Source organism: Saimiri boliviensis, chromosome 2 (assembly GCF_048565385.1).
Source record: "Saimiri boliviensis isolate mSaiBol1 chromosome 2, mSaiBol1.pri, whole genome shotgun sequence".
In the NCBI taxonomy this organism is placed as follows: domain Eukaryota; kingdom Metazoa; phylum Chordata; class Mammalia; order Primates; family Cebidae; genus Saimiri; species Saimiri boliviensis.
Window position 1 is genome coordinate 32,607,167 of NC_133450.1, and position 21,239 is coordinate 32,628,405.

At 37.2% G+C, this 21,239-nt stretch overlaps 1 protein-coding gene across 6 annotated transcripts in view; it reads right to left on the reverse strand.

The window, feature by feature from the left end:
• Window positions 1-3,806: 3,806 nt before the first annotated feature.
• Window positions 3,807-21,239, reverse strand: part of PCNX1 (pecanex 1) — a 204,777-nt gene continuing 187,344 nt past the window's right edge. For all 6 annotated transcript variants that reach the window (XM_074393052.1, XM_074393051.1, XM_074393050.1 and 3 more), the window contains 6 exons: window positions 18,704-18,934; window positions 17,266-17,540; window positions 13,579-13,784; window positions 10,721-11,163; window positions 10,201-10,341; window positions 3,807-9,995 (listed from right to left, as the gene is read on the reverse strand). In XM_074393052.1, coding sequence (XP_074249153.1) covers window positions 9,855-9,995; window positions 10,201-10,341; window positions 10,721-11,163; window positions 13,579-13,784; window positions 17,266-17,540; window positions 18,704-18,934 — 1,437 coding nt within the window. In that variant the 3' untranslated portion in view covers window positions 3,807-9,854. The remainder of the gene's footprint in view (window positions 9,996-10,200; window positions 10,342-10,720; window positions 11,164-13,578; window positions 13,785-17,265; window positions 17,541-18,703; window positions 18,935-21,239) is intronic.

The following is a 21,239-nucleotide window of genomic DNA, read 5'->3' on the forward strand; positions in this document are numbered from 1 at the left end:
ACAATATCTGGAAGATCACCCAATATTTGGAAACTCATGGGTCAAAGAAGAATTCATAATGAAAATTAAATAATAGTTGAACTGATTGTCTTTAAAAAAGATACATCAAAACTTGTCTAACACAGCTTAAGCCAATGCTTAAAGAGAAATTTATAACCTTAAAATATATAAATAGAAAAGAACAAAGGTTGAAAACCAAAGAACTGAGTGTCCAGCTCAAGAAGCTAGAAAAATAAATAAGAAAACAGAAGGAATATAAATGCAAAAATGAATAAAGTGAAACAAAACAAAAAAATGATCAACTTAACCAAAAACTGGTTATTTTTTCAAATAACCAGGCAAGAGAAGGCAAAAATAACTAGTATCAGGAATGAAAAGGGTGACATATCTACAGCTGTTACAGAAATACTAAGTCACTTTATGTCAGTAAATTTGAAAACGAAAATGAGATGGACATATTCTTGTAACAGTGACTCTCACAGCACAGTTCACAACCCTCTGGGAATGTTCAAGACTGTCTTAGATAACCAAGGAGGTCAAAATTATTTTCATGATTCTAACGTATCGTCTTCCCTTTAATTAACCGTATTACATTTGTAATAATTGTGCAAAAGCAGGGGTAAACCTGCGTGATTTGTCAGAGCCAATCATGGCAGGTCTATTTCTCTTGCCAGTGATTGGTTTAGAAAACCAGGGCATAGGAAAACGTTGAGAATCTTCTATATGTCAAATGTCATCAATGAGATGCGAGAAGAAACACGCTGTGGCTTCAGAGAAGTTTTTCCTTTCAAGAAAGGTAATAGGAAGTAGTTTTTCTCCTTCTGGATGAGGATGTATGTGGAATGCAGCCCAGAACTACGGGCAACTGTCTCTCACCTGAAAAGGAAGCCAGCACACAAAACAGAGTGGAGTTGAGAAAATTACAGATACACAGAACTGGAGTAACATGAATAACCCAATCCTGAAAGCTGAGTTTCATTTTGCAGTGAGCCAATTTTCTGTTCCCGCAACTTTAAGTTTTTGCTTTACTGAAACTGTAAACAACCTAATTAACATTATAGAATTCACTGCTTAAATAAATGCTGTTTCACAGTGGAATGTACAAAAGGGGTCTCTCAAATTTACAAGCTTGACAAATTTTTCTCTATACAAAGGTGTACTTTAGACATCTGTACTGCCCGGTAGGGTTACCAGAGACATTTGTGGAATATTGTATTATCAGTTGGTATAAAACTGAGAAGTGGTGTGTGGTGCATTATTGAGTACATTCATTAACAGTACAGCTGACCCTTTAAAAAATTGCATGGGTCAATTTATATGTGAATTTTCTTGTCTCTGCCATCCTTGAGACAGTAAGACCAACTCTTCCTCTTCCTCAGCCTATTCAGTGTGAAGGCGATGATGACTTTTATGATGATCCACTTCCACTTAATAAATAGTAAATATATTTCCTTAATAACATATTCTTTTCTCTAGCTTACATTATTGTAAGAATACAATATGTAATACATATAACATACAATCAATCAACTGTTTATTGGTAAGAGTTCCAATCAATCAACAGTAGGCTATTAGTGTGAAAAATATGAATCTGAAAAAGCCAGTTCTTCGAGATGAATCCCAAGTGGCTAACTAGCCCTGAATTTAAAATGGAGCCAGCAGCCATTTGCTGACTGGAATCACACACACACTCTTGAGTTCCCTGAAAATCCGTAGCTTTTTATCTTTGGAACTATCAGAGCTCACTTGAGCCAACCAAACACGGTTCTACTGTATTGACCAATCAGAACTAAGCAAGTTTAAATCCTTCATTTGCATAAAAGGACCTGATTGGGAAGCTTGGGCAGGAACGTTTGCTATAAAACCCCAGTCTTCATTTTGGGAGGCCCAGGTGGGCGGATCATGAGGTCAGGAGATCAAGACCATCCTGGCCAATATGGTGAAACCCTGTCTCTACTAAAAATAAAAAAAAAATTAGCTGGGCATGGTGACACACGCCTGTAGTCCCAGCTACTTGGGAAGCCGAGGCAGAATTGCTGAGAGGCAGAACCCAGGAGACAGAGATTGCAGTGAGCCAAGATTGCACCACGGAGCTACAGCCTGGGTGACAGTGCAAGACTGTCTCAAAAACAAACAAACAAAACCCCAATCTTCTCTTTGTTCTCTGAAACGTACCTCCATTTTACACCAAACACTGCATCTCCCCAGTTTTACAAATTGTTCACTGAAATAAAGTATCTTTCCTCCAAATTCCTTTGTTCACAGGGGTTGATCTGGAGGAGTCAAAAGTTAAGTGCAGATTTTCAACTGTGTGGGCTGTTGGAACCCCTCACTCCTGCATTGTTCAAGGGTCAACTGTATTACAAACACACACAGGCACTACTGGGTATCTGCTTAAGTTCAGCGCTATCCTGGAATGTTGACTTTATATGATAAAGTCAGGTCAAGAATATTTGCTTTAAGATGAGGACAGAGATCTGGAGTATTTTTACATGGGCCAGTTGCTTCTCTAACCATAAACGGTGCTCTCAGAAGTAAAAAAGGAAATGCGGACTGAAAGACGACTTTTCCCTTTTGACGTGGTTCACTGGGCGCTGAAACTGAATGGCCTCTTTAGAGTTTCACAGACAAGGTAGATTCATCTCCAGCCACTTGCTGTTAATGCTTGAGAAATTGCAAAGCAACCTAGGGATCCTCTTGAACTTCCACCTCCTGATAAGAGTGATCTTCCCACCTCACCCTCCCAAGTAGCTGGGAATACAGGCACACACCACCACGCTCGGCTAATTTTTAAATGTTTCTGTAGGGACGGGGTCTCTATTGCCCAGGCTGAGAATAAATATTTCATGTAAGTGCTGATTAAACACCAGGAAGCCACCATTCTGTCATGCCCTTACTTAACAAAGTGCTGCTTTCCACCCTACCCCAGGGGAAAGCGCACCTAACATGGCAAGATTCATTGGCTACAGCTCAGCAAAACATTTTGGTTCCTTTAGGAGGAAAAAATCTTACACAAACTGCATTTTAAGAATAAAGTGGTGCAGGATCTGAATTTAAAAAGAAAAAGGAGTAAGTTTTATGGGACCTAAATTTCAAGTCAACAGCCCTTTGAATCTCTGGCTCTAAGATAAATGCAACTCATCCAGGGAATTTCTTTCTTTGAAGATGTGTTTTATGCCACTGTGACCCCAGTCCAAAAGACAGCAAACTATTTGGACTCTGATGCAAAAGGCATATAATCTGTATCCTGCTGGTTCTGGTTCTTACTAATAGTTAAAATGATGCATTAAAGGATTATAAGTGATTTAATCAAGAATACGTCTATTGTCATTGTAAATCAGCTTGTATTTTAAGTATTACATGTAAAATTACTGGGTTAGTACACACTACAAATATACCAAACAAGTTTGTACCCGCCTGATTTTGATGACCATAATCCAAATGTTCTTTCCATTTTCTGTGCTGAATTTAGTGTGTGATTGAACACACACATTTTTATCATCCTATATGTTCCATCTAATATTGTTAATATGTAATATCCAGATCAATTCAGAAGATACAAACTACAACCCTTCCACTAAGAAAAGTGTGAAAGAGACCACCGTTGAACATGGAAGTATGATGTATGCTTTTGCTCTATTTTAAGTTGAAGGATGTTTACAGGCCAAAGTTTATTTAAAATGATTTCAGAACCAAGTACATGTTTTAAGAACTGAATTAAAATGATTTCAGAACCAAGTACATGCCATACAGAACTGAATATAGTGTACTCTAATTTTTCTCAATTTGACAAAAATGGACAGAAGGCAAAATGAAAAAAAAATTTATTTCCTCAGTGTTTATCCACTGTCAATACTGTATTTTTGATGCAATATATTTGCCAAAAAAACTCAGCCTTTATTTTCCATTTTAAACAACTACAATATTTACAAGCTGTTCAGAATAACACTCAGACACACACACACACACACACACTCACAGACACACGTAAGTACATATGTCCTTATCTCTGGTTTATACTGAATGCTGGTAAAGGCCATGAATACTTTCCAGAGCCCATGATCAGAAAAGGAAAACCCATTTTCCTTCTTACATCCACTTTCCAAGAATCCTGTTCAATATTCCTCCTTCCATTTCCTCATGCAGAGCTCATTGCCAGACTGTATAGGGTTAATCAGTTTTTACAATTTACTTTTACTTAAACTATAAGCTTTTAAAAAGCATAAGCAGACATGATCCCATCCCCCAAAAACTTCTATTATTTTGGTTGTAGAATCAAGCTTCATATATAAAAAATATTGTTCAATTACAAGTACACAAAACCCAAGAGTCATCTGGAGCAGCCATCTTATGCTCTATTACTCCTCTGTTGTGAATTCCGAGGCATCACCTCATTGTGCAGGTAATACTCAGGAATTCATACCCATCACAGTGTTAGATGACCTTTGTTCCTTCTAGCTTGGCTCCACCGAATTATAAATCGTCAGGTACAGCGCTGAGGTGTAAGAAAAAAGGTATAACCCTATATAATAGGTATAAGTCTTAGAACAGAGTTGTCATATAACCTTGTGGTGACAATCAGCTCTAGTTCCACCAAAGAATGTGAGGTTGATTCCACAAAATGGCAGATAATGAAGTTCAACTCACAAACATAAGTTATTTATCTTAATCCAGAAAGAGTATGTGGTTTGTAGGCAATAAAGAGAAATTGTTTTCATACATAATTCTTGACAGATGACTCTGGTGAGGTGATTCAAAGTAGAAAATATACTTCTGTTTCAAGCAAACTTACTCCACTCATATCCTACCAGATTTATTGTAATAACTAATTCCTTTTCAATCACAATTTTTCCTAGACATTTAACAAGTAAAAATAAGACAGCCTGGATGCATATTAACCAAATAAAAAAAAAAAGTGAAGAGAAGGCTTTTTAATACTTATTTTTAAAAAGCTATATTCAATGTAATATTAAAATTATGCTGCCCCAATGCATGGTAATATCTAATTTTTCTTCTTTCTCAACACCAGTAAAACAATATCCATGTAAGAATGAAACAGAAGGCCTGGCGCAGTGGCTCAAGCCTGTAATCCCAGCACTTTGGGAGGCCAAGGCGGGTGGATCATGAGGTCAAGAGATCGAGACCATCCTGGTCAACATGGTGAAACCCCGTCTCTACTAAAAATACAAAAAAGTAGCTGGGCATGGTGGCACATGCCTGTAGTCCCAGCTGCTCAGGAGGCTGAGGTAGGAGAATTGCCTGAACCCAGGAGGCGGAGGTTGCGATGAGCCGAGATCGCGCCATTGCACTCCAGCCTGGGTAACAAGAGCGAAACTCCATCTCAAAAAAAAAAAAAAAAAAAAAGAATGAAACAGAATGAATGTCCTAAGTCCGTTAGCAAGTTCCACGTACCATCTTACCTTGACTGACATTATTCTCTCCACTAATCTTGGAATTAAAGAAAAAGCCTCTAGAATAAAAAGGGACATTTTATACCTTATCTGAACAACGTATCCTCTACCAAAAGAAAAAGTTAACTGGGTCTGTGTCCAAAGTAACTTTATATGATTACCTTACACAAAAAAAGAATATGAATGAATGAGGACTTAAAAAACAAACACACACCCCAGAAAAGGCTTTGTTCATATTCATGAAAAATTAATTAAAATAAATACAAAAGAAATTAACAATCTGGACAGCAGTTTATGTTTAAGTAGCTAGTAATTATAAAGTCAAAGGATTCTGACAAAATCATTATCACCTTTTTCTCAAGTGACATATTTATTTAGGAGGAAAGATGCCTGAAAGCTAGCTATAAGAAAAGGACAATTCTAGACAATGGGTGACTCTTCAGCTTAAAAGGCCCAGTGCTGGATGAATGACTCACAACAGCAATTCACCAAATGCAGAGCTGCTGAGCAGAGGCAGAAGGATGATGCTCAGAAGCAGAAGGAATTTATCAAGGCTAAGCTGCCCCTGCTGAAAAATATGAGGCTGAGTTTTGTATTTTGGTATGTGATGGAAAAATAAACTAATTCAGAAAGAGAAACACATCTTACTTGGTTTCCTACACAAAAACTTCTATTTTCATTGCCTGACATTTAGTACACAGAGTAATCTCCCATATCTCACTTAGGATACAAATATTGTCTGACTACTTCTGTTTGAAAAATTAGAAGTAGCTGGGCGCGGTGGCTCAAGCCTGTAATCCCAGCACTTTGGGAGGCTGAGGCGGGTGGATCACGAGGTCATCAAGACCATCCTGGAGATCAAGACCATCCTGGTCAACAAGGTGAAACCCCGTCTCTACTAAAAATACAAAAAATTAGCTGGGCATGGTGGCGTGTGCCTGTAATCCCAGCTACTTAGGAGGCTGAGGCAGGAGAATTGCCTGAACCCAGGAGGCGGAGGTTGCGGTGAGCCGAGATCGCGCCATTGCACTCCAGCCTGGGTAACAAGAGCGAAACTCCGTCTCAAAAAAAAATTAGAAGTATTTCAGATACACTTGAAATATTTTCCAAAATACTTCAAATCTAATAGAATTAGATTATCATCCTCCAGTAACAAAGTCAAAGAAGGCAGAACACTAAGTTTGTTCACTAATTTCCTAAAAGGCAATCTCTTAAAAAATATACATACAGCCTCACCACTTACTCTTCCAAGTTCCTTAAACATCATCATCTTATGTTAATCTAGATTCTTGGAAAAATTAAAGTTCTTTAGCAAAAAAGTCAACCTTAAAGTTTTCCAGTGTTGAAAATGGTGTAAAAAGAGTTCACACCAAGGTATAAGTTCGAAGATTAACCAAAAGCTTAGGAGCTATAGAATGTTTTTTGACACTGAATGAAAGAAAAAAAGGAAAAAAAGACAACAATTTATAACTCATTCCATGATTATCTTTCTCTTATAAGGGGGGGTCGGGGTGGGGAAGAATTAAACAAGAAAAAACAAAGATTTCAATCATACAACGTGATAAAAAGGAAATGAATAAAAAAGCTAGTGTTTTAGTTGTATCTTTTTACTTTCAAATTATGGAAATTGAAGCATTGGCAATTTATAAACTAAAGACATTAATGTAGGCTGAAGTCTTGTACATAATTGAAAGAGGTTAGACAGAGAATCTAAACAAGTCATTCACGATTCTGGGGGGGGGGTAACAGGTGAGGCAGGAACAAAAATTTACGATCAATTAAGTTAATGCAAGTATTATATTTCCATATAATTTAGATCAAATTATTCTTAAGAAATGAATATTTCTTCAATTATCACCATTTCCCCTGATGCAATTACTAGAAAAGTATTATGATTTTTAAAAGATTGTCAGTTTTAGACTCTTAAGAAAAACAACAGGGCTTCTCTCAGGGTTCCTGATTTATAAACTCACTAAAGAATTATATATTAACAAAATTCAACTTGTTTTGAGAAAAATATATATCAATTGCTACCCAAAATCAAAACCCAACATATATGTTCCATATAAAATCTAGTCTTGCATTTGAAATATGACTTTTCAGAGTACATGATGCGTTAAAAATTTTTTTGGAGCAGGGGATAGAAATGAAAAAATTCCAGCCCTTCTGATTAAATCATGTGAAGGTCAGATTTTTTTTTTTGTGTAGGAAAATGAATTACCTTCTGTCTAAGACTGAAAAGGCTCTACTTATCTCTTCTCTAGGCAATGACCATGAAAAGATCATATTCACTTCAGAAAGGGAACAAGCAGAAGGGAACATAGTTAGTTACTTTGAGAAGATTTTAAAAATATATGTACATAGAGAAATTGATTATAAATTCAGTTTCAGAAAAAAACCCTCTAAAACCAAAAACACTAAACTTTAATGGCATACTGTAGATCTGCCAAAATGAGGCAAATGCAGAATTCAATGACAGTATCAGAAAAAGACATTTTTTAAATGGTCAATTTAGAAAGGGTACCTTTGTATAAAGGTTCAGTAAATCATTTGACACGTATTTTTAAACAGTAAATTTTGTAAAGTGTGAAGTCTATGGAAATGTCAACACAAGGCACATTAGGTTCTGAATGACCACAGTAGTTTAAAATTAGAAAAAGGAAAAATAAATAGGTTTCAAAGTGGAAATGCAGTAAGATTGTTATGTTCACATTTACTTGCTTAGTTTTCATTCCTTCTACTGTAATGTTATGCTATAATGTGAGATCTACATCAGAATTAGCAGGAAAAACAGCTTTTCTCTTCTGTCACCTCAGTAAAAGATACTTTAAATCTGTACTGTCTAATACAGTAGCCACTAGGTACATGTAGCTATTGAGTACTTGAAATATGGCTAGTGACACATGATGAAATAGTAATACTTCGAATGTACTGGATTAAACAAAATGCATTATTAAAATCACTTTTACCTGTTTCTTTCAATGTTCTATTCACAAGGGGTACAAAGATGGCTGCTCCTAAATGCTCAGAGGAGATGTACAATTTTCTTTGGAGTTTCACAACAAAAGGGAAAATTTTCTTAAGAATTTAAAAAATGCTAAAAGTTGCAAATTAAATCTAAATTGAAATTCCCATATCGCCCAATTGTAAATATGAGTAATATATTTCCCTGAATATACATTTCTTTAAAAAAAACCAATAAAATTTAAGTTATGAGACAACATATGAATTAAGTCAATTTCACAGTTATAAATATTTCAATTTACAGCTACACACTATAAATTACAGGAAATAAAATTCAAGTAATAGAAAAAGAAGAGGGGAAAAATAAAAAGCAAAATTATTAAAGAGGCATATAATAATAACTGCACCATTTGGATATTTTTATTTGAAAAAATTTTACTTGATTAACTAAACTGCTTGTGAATAACTTCAAGAGCTATAAACTCATAAAATAAATAAAAGGCAATTGATCCTTTCTTTAAATTCCTGGACATTTACCTTCTTCTTAAAGAAAAGCATTTTCTTCCCAGAAGCGAGCCCAGCAGAGCTTGCCCTGCTGGAGAGAAGCAGAGAGCATAGGCTCCTCTGAGATGTGGACACAGGAGCTGGCAGTGGTGTTCACATGACTGGTCCGCTGACTATTGGCTCTGGGAAATGTCAATGATGAAGCTATGAGATTACATATTCATTTTAAAGAAAACATCCAATGTCCTGGCATGAAGTACAGACTACTAACAGAAAAATTAGCAGCACAGTTCCTGCTACCTATGTTTATAAGGGAAGGGGTTAATCCCAAAGGCAATTTAAATAATGGTACTTTATTTTTATATATAAATAAATGTTCTGAGAAATCTCAGACTTTAGTGCATTGCTGTAAAAAATTAGTGCAGTTTTTTTTTCATTAAAGTTTTTAGCGCTCAAGGAATAAGATAAATCTATGTCTGTTCATAGTCTCTTTCACTGTACATTAAACTTTTATACTGCTATAAGTCAAACAGAACATTTCTACACTGGTCTGTTTTTAAAAATCAAGGTAAATGAATTTCATGTTCTATGACAAAACATGGCAATTATTTTTGGCAAAGAAATTAGAAAAATATGAGATCATAGTTTAGAAATGAAGAGTTTGTTGATTTAAAGCATAGGCAATGCATAGGAAAGACTTTTTTAAGGATGTATTTTAACAGAACTTCATCTTTCATGCAAAATGTTTTCTTGGCAGCTAACTTAAAAAAATACTTCGGCTTTATTTGGGGATGGAGACAGTGACAGGAGTCAGAGTGAAGGGCAAAGGAGAGGTGCTTAACCAAGCTCATTCTGCTTTCAGTCTCTCCCATACAGGATTGATGTGATACCTGCAGGCATCTTCTGCTTGCTCCTCTCTTTTTCCAGCGTCTTGGAATTGAGAGGGAAAAAGAAACGTCTTTATAAAACATTGGCTCACACTTCAGCCCCAAGTTCTAGTACCCCAGTTTCAATTACAGTCACATATTTATCATCAATTTGGACCAGAAGCACTGCCTTGTCGATGTGGGATCTAGTACCTGGATCTCTGCTGCAAGGCACCCATCGGTGAATCACCTAATGATTCAGAATAAAACAAGAAGTTAGTGCTGGAGACCGGGAATATACTCACAAACTCTTATCCCCACCCAGGATTAGAAGTAGCAATTTTGTCTGAAAATTATACATATGTATAAATCAACTAAAACCATGGATCCGAGTGAGGCAGACTTCAAAAAACGCAGACCCCCACCCCAGACCACTAGCTTGTAAAAGAACTTACATGGCCTTCCATGCCCTCCTGTGGACTCCAGTCTTTCCAGCTATTTCTCCCAGCTTTTAACCGAATTCCCTCATCAGGCCACTGTAGCTCTTTCCTTTTAGACAGGTTGATCCCTTCCAGAATTTGACCGGGATCCACAATCTATACAATACATAAAAACATTCCAATTCATTTTTTTCTTGATGACGAAAAATTACGTAATCTCAAACAAAATGTTTTTCACAGGACTCTTTGTGTCTCAAGTTATTTTTTAAATTCTGCTAATGGAATTAAAAAAAAAAATCTTAAGAACTATTCTGGTAGACCTCACTGCAATGGCCATGTGACAATGGCAGAACAAGGAACAAATATCAGCACCATAAAAACTGTTTGCTTTCAGTTTTTAAGTTCGAAGAAACTTTTCCCCAACATTCAAAAATATTCTAGTCTTGAGACTAAGATAAGATGTGTTTACACAAGAGTCCTTCATTCAACAAATAAGAAATAAAAATAGCACAAGACCACCTCTGGGCTTACTTACTTGGACTCTGTAAATCACTTCTCCCTTTCTGGCATGTGAATTATTGGCAGGACTTAAGGTATTGCCTGGTTGTGTATCAGTGGCACTGCCCTGACCTCCCTCTGTCGCAAGAAAGCCCACGAGAGTGTGATGTTTGCAGGCTGGGATGCTTTGGCTGGAGCTGCTGGAGGAAGGGAGGCCGTGCTGCACACAGGCCAGGCCACTCTGACTGGAGGGTTCCATTTGGTTCACCATCGACAGACGGGACTGGATGGATGATGGCAAGTTTCGAAGCGATATCTGACTGGTAGAAGAGCGCCGACAAGGCACAAACCCCGTGGCGGACATCCGGAGGGAAGAATGCCGGCTGCTGTAGCAGTAGGAAGACTGGCTGGCTACTGAGGCCCGGGCAGGGGACTGTCTGACCAGGCCCGACTGCACAGAGTGAGAGCTGTGGCTAGTGCCTAGGAGGAGAAACAGCAGCATTCACTCAAAGTAGAATGACTCAGACACCATACTTCTTCTGTTTTGCAGTTTCTAAGACTTTTCCCCTAGGCAATTAATTGGTGAATTGATAGAACTTATTAATGTTTATGCCTAAAACTTTTAAAGTTAAGAAAAAGAAATATGTACCTGAGATCTTTTTTCGTATGCGGTTTTTGTAACATAATTTTTATTTGCTAACGTTTTTTAGAGTTCAAATTCTGGGGCATATGAAAGACCTAATTAATAATTAAATATCTGACAGGAAACATCAGGACTTAAGGTTAGGATAAATCCTAAAATATGTTTCACAGAAATATTTCAAAATAACAAGAATACTTCTGTAACACATCAGAAATGAACTATCTCATGGAAATGAGATGGTCAGAGATTTACTGAGAAATACTACATGATCTCTCTCACTCGTGGAATCTGAAAAATCCAAACTCACAGAAGCAGAGAGTAGAATGGTGGCTGCCAGGGGCTGGGGAGGGGGAGGTGTTGGTCACAGGGTACAAAGTTCCAGTGAGTCAGGAGGAATAAGCTCTGGAGGTCTACTGTACAGCCTGGGGACTACAATTAATAATAATGTGTTATATGCTTAAAAATTGCTGAGTAGCTCTAAAATGTTCTTACCACAAAAAAAAAATAGGTTTATGAGGTAATGGATATGTTAACTAGCTTAATTTAATCATTTCACAATATATTCACATTTTAAAACATGATGATATATACCATAAAAATATATATTTTTTGCCAGTTAAAAAAGAGAAATATTTATTAAGGCTCTACTAAATGGTATGCTCTATAACTACTATTTCTCAAAGTATGGTTATTACTGCCCTTTCAACCTCTTCCAAGGAAAAGCTACACTGCCTATCTATAGAGAGACAGTGAATACCATGCTGTAATTTTCGTACACATTCGGGGATCACTGCTAAACAGGAATGATCAGTGGTACTGAAAAACAGGTTCTTCTGCATCCTTTTTCAAGTGGCTTGATTTGATTATTTAGACTTGTCTTTTTCTTGACTTGTAACAGTAATGTAAAATTAATTACATTGAAAACATAGCTACATGTACTTTTTACTTGAAAATAAAAAGAACTAATCAATGTAAGAGCAAAACGTACATTTAAAGAACTCTGAAAATTTTATGTTTTCACTCAGAAGCAAAAAAAGAACATCCAAAATGTTGATCTATCAGGTCTCTTCACTTGAATTCCATACTGAAATTTAATAAATGTCTTTCGATTCAAGTAAATGTCTTGGAACTTTATCTGATCCATGTGAAGCAGTCAGCGGGGCAGTCGGGGAGATCAACTCTCCATATGGCTGGATCAACTGATCATCCATATGAAGACAGTTGAGATCTGATTCCTTCTGCACACCAAGTGGACTGTTGATCTCTTATCAAAGGGAAATTAATAAAAGCTACCTTGAGGGCCTAGGGATAGGGAAAATTTTCTTAATTAGGACTTAATGATAAAATAAATGATTAGAAAATCATTCTCAATAAAATTAAGGACTTCTCATCCAAAGAAGGCAAGTAACTCTTCACAGTAAGAGAATGAAAAGCCAATGGACAGAATGGGAAAAGATATTTGTAGTACAGAAAACTGAAAGAGCTCAAATCCAGACTATAAAACACAAATCAATAAGAAAAAGATAACCAGATAAAAAAATAGGCAAAAGATGTAAATAAGCACATTAGAAAGAGAAGCTGCTGATAAATTCATTAAAAACTTCCATCTTAGGTATCAGAGTAATGCAAATTAAAACAATTAAAATTAAATCACCCTTTCTCCTGCATCCCCTCCCCAGGAGCAAGCAAGGAGCAGTGGCAAGAACTGACATTCTTCGAAGCTTGGAAGGTTGACAGGATTAGTGAGAGTAACAACTGGTTAAAAAAAATTTTTTTTTTCTGGAAAATTTTTGGCATTACATATCAAGAGTATTATCCTCATAAGCTTTGGCCTAGTTCATTTTTAAAATTTCTGGTCTATGGCAATAATAAACAGTTACAAAGACTTACATACAAAGATTATTACAACATTATGTTAGAAGAAAAACCAAGTCATTGTCCAACAGGGGAGAAGTTAATTATAATTAATATTTAACTATTAACTATAATAGTTAAATATTAGCCTTTAAAAATATTTTCTAAGAATCCTTAATATATCAAAATGTTTATGTTGAATTATCAAGTGTAAAAAGCATATAATAACATATATTAAAAAGTCTGAATGAATGGGATAATACAAGTACAACCTGGAATTAAAAAAAATTCTATTTCTGTATTTTCAAGTAGCTCACATGCAGTCCTCTTTATACACATACACTAACCAGCCTCTGCTAAGAAGCTAACATTAGACATATAACTTTGTTTCACATTACCTAGTGGTGGAGGATAAGATGTGACAGGTGGGTGGAGCCCGATCCCTGATCCCTGCCCAGGATTTCCAGTGCTTCCCTGGGATACGTTGCTGTGGGGATCGTTGGCAGTTGTTGCGTTGTTACCAGTGCAGGAAGTCCCACCTCCAGTATCAGAATCTTCAATATTGCCACCACTGTTACATCCAGCTCCGCAACCTTTCCTAAGCCTAGGAACAAGTATCAGAGTAAAAAGCAATATCCCAAGATCACTTCAAAATAGGTATTTTAGTCTTCTTCCAGCTATTCTGAACTGCTAATGCTGCTAATGTTTACCTTTTAAGTCTTTATGGTGCAGTGAATATTAGGAACAAAAAACCTCATACGTTTTCAAAGAATGGCTTAAGAACTAAAACCCTCATATTCACTGTCTCAAATCTTTCCAATTTACTTCACTTTTATACACTCTATTATCTGTCCTGCACCATGATAAAGAACTGTATATAACTCAGTTGTACCATTAACATCAAAACAGCATGGTACTGGTACCAAAACAGAGATATAGACCAATGGAACAGAACAGAGGCCTCAGAAGCAACGCCACACATCTACAACTATCTGATCTTTGACAAACCTAAAAAAAACAAGCCATGGGGAAAGGATTCCCTGTTTAATAAATGGTGTTGGCATAACTGGCTAGCTGTGTGCAGAAAACAGAAACTGGACCCCCTCCTTACACCTTACACTAAAATTAACTTCATATGGATTAAAGACATAAACGTAAGACCTAACACCATAAAAACCCTAGAAGAAAATCTAGGCAAAACCATTCAGGACATAGGCATAGGCAAGGACTTCATGATTAAACACCAAAAGCAATGGCAACAAAAGCCAAAATAGACAAATGGGATCTAATTAAACTTAAGAGCTTCTTCACAGCAAAAGAAACAATCATTAGAGTGAACCGGCAACCAACAGAATGGGAAAAATTTTTTTTGCAATCTACCCATTTGACAAAGGGCTAATATCCAGAATCTACAAGAAACTAAAACAGATTTACAAGAAACAAGCAAACAAACCCACTCAAAAGTGGGCAAAGGATACGAACAGACACTTTACAAAAGAAGACATACATGAGGCCAACAAACATAGGAAAAAATGCTCATCATCACTGGTCACTAGAGAAATGCAAATCAAAACCACAATGAGATACCATCTCACACCAGTTAGAATGGCGACCATTAAAAAAATCTGGAGACAACAGATGCTGGAGAGGATGTGGAGAAATAGGAACACTTTTACACTGTTGGTGGGAGTGTAAATTCGTTCAACCATTGAGGAAGACAGTGTGGCAATTCCTCAAGGACCTAGAAAAAGAAATTCCATTTGACCCAGCAATCCCATTACTGGGTATATACCCAAAGGATTATAAATCGTTCTATTATAAAGACACATGCACACATATGTTCACTGCAGCACTGTTTACAATAACAAAGACCTGGAACCAATCCAAATGCCCATCGATGATAGACTGGACAAAGCAAATGTGCACATATGCACCATGGAATACTATGCAGCCACAAAAAACAACGAGTTCATGTCCTTTGCAGGGACGTGGATGAATCTGGAAACCATCATTCTCAGCAAACTGACAAAAGAAAAGAAAACCAAACACTGCACATTTTCACTCATAGGTGGGCGTTGAACAATGGGAACACATGGGCACAAGGAGGGGAACATCCCACACTGGGGAATGTTGGGGGTTGGGGTGCTAGGGGAGGGATGGTGGGGGGTGCGTGGAGGTTGGGGAGGGATAACACTGGGAGAAATGCCTGATGTAGGTGACGGGGTATGGAGACAGCAAACCACCATGGCATGTGTGTACCTATACAACAATTCTGCAAGATCTGCACATGTACCCCATAACTTAAAGTACAATAAAAAAAAAAAGTTTCTCATGGCTGAATGCATTTTGTATAATCAGCCAACTGTTTGGAAATTTCTGTAATTTTTTCATTTATTTTAATTAAATTTCAAAAAAAAAATCACAGCTGGAAACAGAATTGTTGTTGTTGTTCTTGGTTTTTTGTTGTTTTTTTTTTTTGAGACAGAGTCTTACTCTGTTGCCAGGCTGGAGTGCAGTGGTGTGATCTCAGCTCACTGCAACCTCTGCCTCCCGATTCAAGCGATTCTCTTGCCTCAACCTCTCAAGTAGCTGGGACTACGGGCGCCTGCCACCACACCCAGTTAATTTTTGTATTTTTAGTAGAGATGGGACTTCACCATGTTAGCCTTGCGATCTGCCCACCTCGGCCTGCCAAAGTGCTGGGATTACAGGTGTGAGCCACCATGCCCAGCCCGGCAACACCATTCTTACCAGTGCCAGTGTCTGTTCAGTTACTCTGAAGTATGTAACCCCTGAAAACCTAATTTATTTATACTGTTAATATCATGTACTTGAAGAGAGGTGCTGAAATCGTTTTCCCTATTTTTAAAAAATGGAGAGTGACTAAGCAAACAAGGACAATTGGGCACTATCTGCCATTTTTCTTAGAGGGAAAGAATTTCTTTTTTTGAGACAGAGTTTCGCTTTTGTTACCCAGGCTGGAGTGCAATGGTGTGATCTCGGCTCACCGCAACCTCCGCCTCCTGGGTTCAGGCAATTGCAATGGCGTGATCTCGGCTCACCGCAACCTCCGCCTCCTGGGTTCAGGCAATTCTCCTGCCTCAGCCTCCTGAGAAGCTGGGATTACAGGCACGCACCACCATGCCCAGCTAATTTTTTGTATTTTTAGTAGAGACGGAGTTTCACCATGTTGACCAGGATGGTCTCGATCTCTTAACCTCGTGATCCGCTTGCCTCGGCCTCCCAAAGTGCTGGGATTACAGGCTTGAGCCACCACGCCCGGCCTGGGAAAGAATTTCTTTAAGGTAATTGTAACATATTAAATATTTTTTGGAAAGAAAATTTCTTTGAACACTCTCATGGCTTATATTGTGCCTTCTGTTTGGGCAGAGATTAAACGTTTGAGAGTTTGCCGCTTTAGTTGCCAGATTTGGTTTTCCTTAAGCTACATATAAGAATCTGAACAACCCTTAAGAAAAGGAAAATAATGTTCTGCAAAGTTTTTTCACCATCCAAACTATGATGTTCCTACTCCAGACATCATCATTTACTAGACAAAAGACAGAGAAAAAATTCATGTGAATACTTGAAAACACTCTAGATTTCAGATATGAGAATGTATTGTTAAAAAGGCAGCAGAATCTCTGCATTGCCATCAAGTCTCAACATGTACAGAGTGCTCCCCCTAGTGTTGACACAGAATGGTAAACTAGAAAAAGTAATCCACTTAACATGTTGTTTTTCTCTTAATTCCCTGTCTGTATAGAACAAATACCCACATATTCTAATAGTGGCAATGTACAACAGAAAGTTAAAAAAAAAATTAAACAAATAAAGGGAATTTTCCAAGATTCTATCAAGTAACAGAGCAATGGTTAACCACAGTTATACATCAGATTTATCTAATAAGATTTTGATAAGAAAGCTCAGATTCTACTTCTTGAAGTTCAGAAATAATGGGTTAATAATGTACCATGGCACCTGTAGTTTTTTTCTACAAGCTTCCCAGGTGACACTACTGCACATGCCTAGATTAAGAGGGTCAGGGATACACCAGCACTGAATAATGCAACCCCTTGGCTCACCTGTGCCACGTTGACACTATGAAGTTCCTGATATTTCCCAAGCTGATAGGACCCCCAAGAATGTCTTTAAGCTGTTCGTGGCTGTCAGAGTAAGAAGTTGTCAGGGGTGAGACAAAGATTGGGTAGCCAATAGGTTGATCACAAGATGAGTTTATCATGTTTCTCAGGGCTTGCTTTGCATTTTGGATGCTACCTCTCTCTGGGTTACGGTTACGTAGAAAAACAAGCTCCTGCTGTTGACCCGCCCAAAGACCTCGGACACATTCCTTATTCACCTGAAAACCAAAACACAAGGGAATCAGGTCAAGGGGCCAAGAAACAGAAAAGCAGAAATGGGAGGAATACAAAAGATATTACAATAACTAGTTGTGAAAAGCAGGAAACAAGTATAAGTAAGACATGTTTAAATAAGAGGTAACCAATTTCCCTTTGTCATTAGCAGGTTGCTAAATAATAAGCATCTATAGAGCTCTTTCTTCATGCTCTGTTTTTGAAAGTACCAAGTAAATGAAGCCAATTTAGTTTTTTAAATTGGCAAAGCACTCAATTTTATAAATAAGACAATAGATATCTTTTATAGAAACGAGAGATAAATATTTAGGGTTGAAAAAATGTTTATAACACTTATCGGTTGATTAATGCAAATTAAAAAAAAATAACTACAAACTATCAAAATAAAATTTTAGAAATTAAGCCTCTTAAAGCCCTAAGATGTTTAAAAAAACAAGGACAAGTTACAATGAACTATTTAACTTCTGATGTCTATTAAGTACACAGTATGCTATCATTTTGCAACCTAGGAATCATATCATATTAGCAATATGGTGCTGACTTTTTACAAAGAGATGCTGCCCAAATTGCATATATAAAAGATATAAGATCTGCCATTTAATGGATAAAAAACTGTCAAAACTGAAATAACCAAAAAATTTAAGGCTTTAAGGCACATGAGAAACTTTCAGAGGACAGAATAAAGTACTGAAAAAAGTAAGTCAAATTAAGTGCTCATAAACAACAAAGACTAATGTAGTATGGGCATTACATTTTTTCTGTGAAAAAACTTTCAATCACTTTTAAAAAGTTTAGATCAAGGCTGGGTGCAGTGGCTCACGCCTGTAATTGTACCACTTTGGGAGGCTGAGTGGATCAGCCTTTTGATTCAGGTGGATCACTTGAGCCCAGGAGTTCGAGACCAGCCTGGGCAACACAGCAAAACCCCGTCTCTACAAAAAACACAAAAGTTAGCCAGGCATGGTGGTGCATGCCTGTAGTACCAGCTTCTCGAGACGGTGAGGTGGAGGTTGAGAGCCTGCAGTGAGTTGTGATCACACCACTGCACTCTAGCCTGGGCCACAAAGTGAGACTGCCTCAAGAAAAAAAAAGTTTAGATGAAGTTATTCAACTTCTATTTTTTGGACACAAATAATATCTCACTTACTTTAATGACTCTGAAGCTCAGGTAGCGTCTGTTGAGCATGATGATTTTATATTCATTGGTGCCATCATCCATGACATGCCGCAGAGCAAGCAAGGAGGGAGAGTTGGCAAGTACTGCGCTCCGCCATGCAGGGTCCCCTTCGTGGGCTATTACGAGGTTTTTCTCATGAGACACAATGGCTTCATAGAGCACAGTAGGGTCATCATATTCATCTGGAGAAGTAAAATGATCCTAAACACAAAAATAATATATAAATTTTTAAAGGAAAATAAGAGAATTGATCACTTCTATAGTTACTAAGTGAAAGTTCTTAAAAACTGGTTTAATATGAATACTTCCACGCATGTTAATATTATTAGAGATAAATTATAGATTCTTAATCATAACCATATAGCTCATCACTGCTATACTATTTTTATAAATTCCTTAATTCAACCCTCTCCTCTAAGTTCTAGATGAATAAATATCATTTCTGGTTTTTATGTTATCTTTGTTTTTCTCTTTCAAGTTGGTTTTTCCTATCTTTGATCATTATTTTTTTCTGTTGAAGGATTATTTCACTTTTTTTTTTTTTGAGACGGAGTTTCGCCCTTGTTACCCAGGCTGGAGTGCAATGGCACGATCTCGGCTCACCGCAACCTCCGCCTCCTGGGCTCAGGCAATGCTCCTGCCTCAGCCTCCTAAGTAGCTGGGATTACAGGCACGCGTGTTTAGTAGAGACGGGGTTTCACCATGTTGACCAGGATCGTCTCGATCTCTTGACCTCGTGATCCACCCGCCTCAGCCTCCGAAAGTGCTGGGATTACAGGCTTGAGCCACCGCGCCCGGCGATTATTTCACTATTAAGTAAGTAAGGCTAAAACTATATAAGGTCTCTAGATTGTGTTTCCTTTTAACTAGATACTTTTCTTACAAAGCCATATCTCTAGAACGGGTTCTAATATACCACTTTATCCTGTCTCTTACCTAATTAAGATATGGCTCAAAGCCATGGGCTTTGAGCACAGATTTGGGGTCCTCGTCCTAGAGAGGCTGGTAATGTTTTCTCTGAAAAGCCTGTGGGTCTTAATAACTACTCATTCATTTGATAGTTATTCAGTATCTACCATGTACAAGACTCTGTGGCAGGTAGCATGGATGAAACGAAGAAGTATATAAAATGTATCACCCTATTATAAACCTACGCATTAACAGGGACAGGACATATACTGAAATACTCATAACACACATCTGCAGTTTTGAAATGGTATGTTAAAGAAATGTAAATATTATAAGCTGCTTTCATATTTATAGTTGGGAGGTTGACAAACTTCTGTATCCAGGTAAAGTAACTTATTTGCACTCAAGTCAACTGACCAGAATTTGTGCTATGTGAAAGGAGAGGAATGACAGTGAGAAGGGAATACCCTTAAGGATACAGCCTGTTAGCTGGGGGGTTAAGATATGTGAGATAATACTGTACCCATAAATAATGCTTCAACATGTAAAATATTCTACAAAATGTTATTTCATTGGAATCTTACAACAATCTTGTCAAGCAGGTTGAGTACATAATACCTGCATTTTACATGTTTAAAAACTGAAGGTTACAGAGGCATAGTTGCTTCCTAAGTTTAGGAAGTTAGTAAATGCCAGGCAGAAGATTTTGGATCTTGAAGACTGGTATTCTGAAATAACTCAGTTAGATAAAATGAAGAAAAAAGAATAAATTAACAGAGTCTTTGAGGAATATAAGATTATGTAAAGCAACCAAACTTACCAATTAATGACATTCCTGAGAGAGGAGGTAGAAAAGTAAACAACCTGACAAACACATTTGAGGGAATAACTCAAGAGTATTTCTCTAATCTTGCTAGAAAGGTAGACATCAAGGTACAAGAAATCTGAGAATAGCTGTGAGGTATTATAAAAACTGATCATCACCAGGCATACAGTCACCAGGGTGTCTAAGGTCAACACTAAAGAAAAAATCTTCAAGGCAGCTAGAGAAAAAGGTCAGATCACACACAAAGGGAACCCCATCAAGTTAACAGTAGACTTCTCAGAAGAAACTTTATAAGCCAGGAGAGATTGGGGCCTGTTTTTAGCATTCGTAAAGAAATTCCCACCAAGAATTTCATATCCTGCCAAACTAAGTTTCATAAGTGAAGGAGAAATAAAATCTTTTCCAGATAAGCAAGTGCTAAGGATATTTGTTACCATTTGACCAGCCTTACAAGAGATCCTTAAGGGAGTTCTAAACATAGAAACATAAAAATAATACCTACTACCACAAAAACACACTTACTTAAGTACATAGCCCACAGACCCTATAAAGCAACCACACAGTAGAACTATGAAGCAACCAGCTAACTACTTTATGATAGGACCAAAGTCTCACATATCAATATTAACCTTGAAGGTAAATGGTCTAAACACCCCACTTAAAAGACACAAACTTGCAAAGTAGATTAAAAAAAAAAAAGATTCATTTGATTGGTGTCTTCAGGAGACCCATCTAACATGCAATGACATTGACAGGCACAAAGTAAATAGC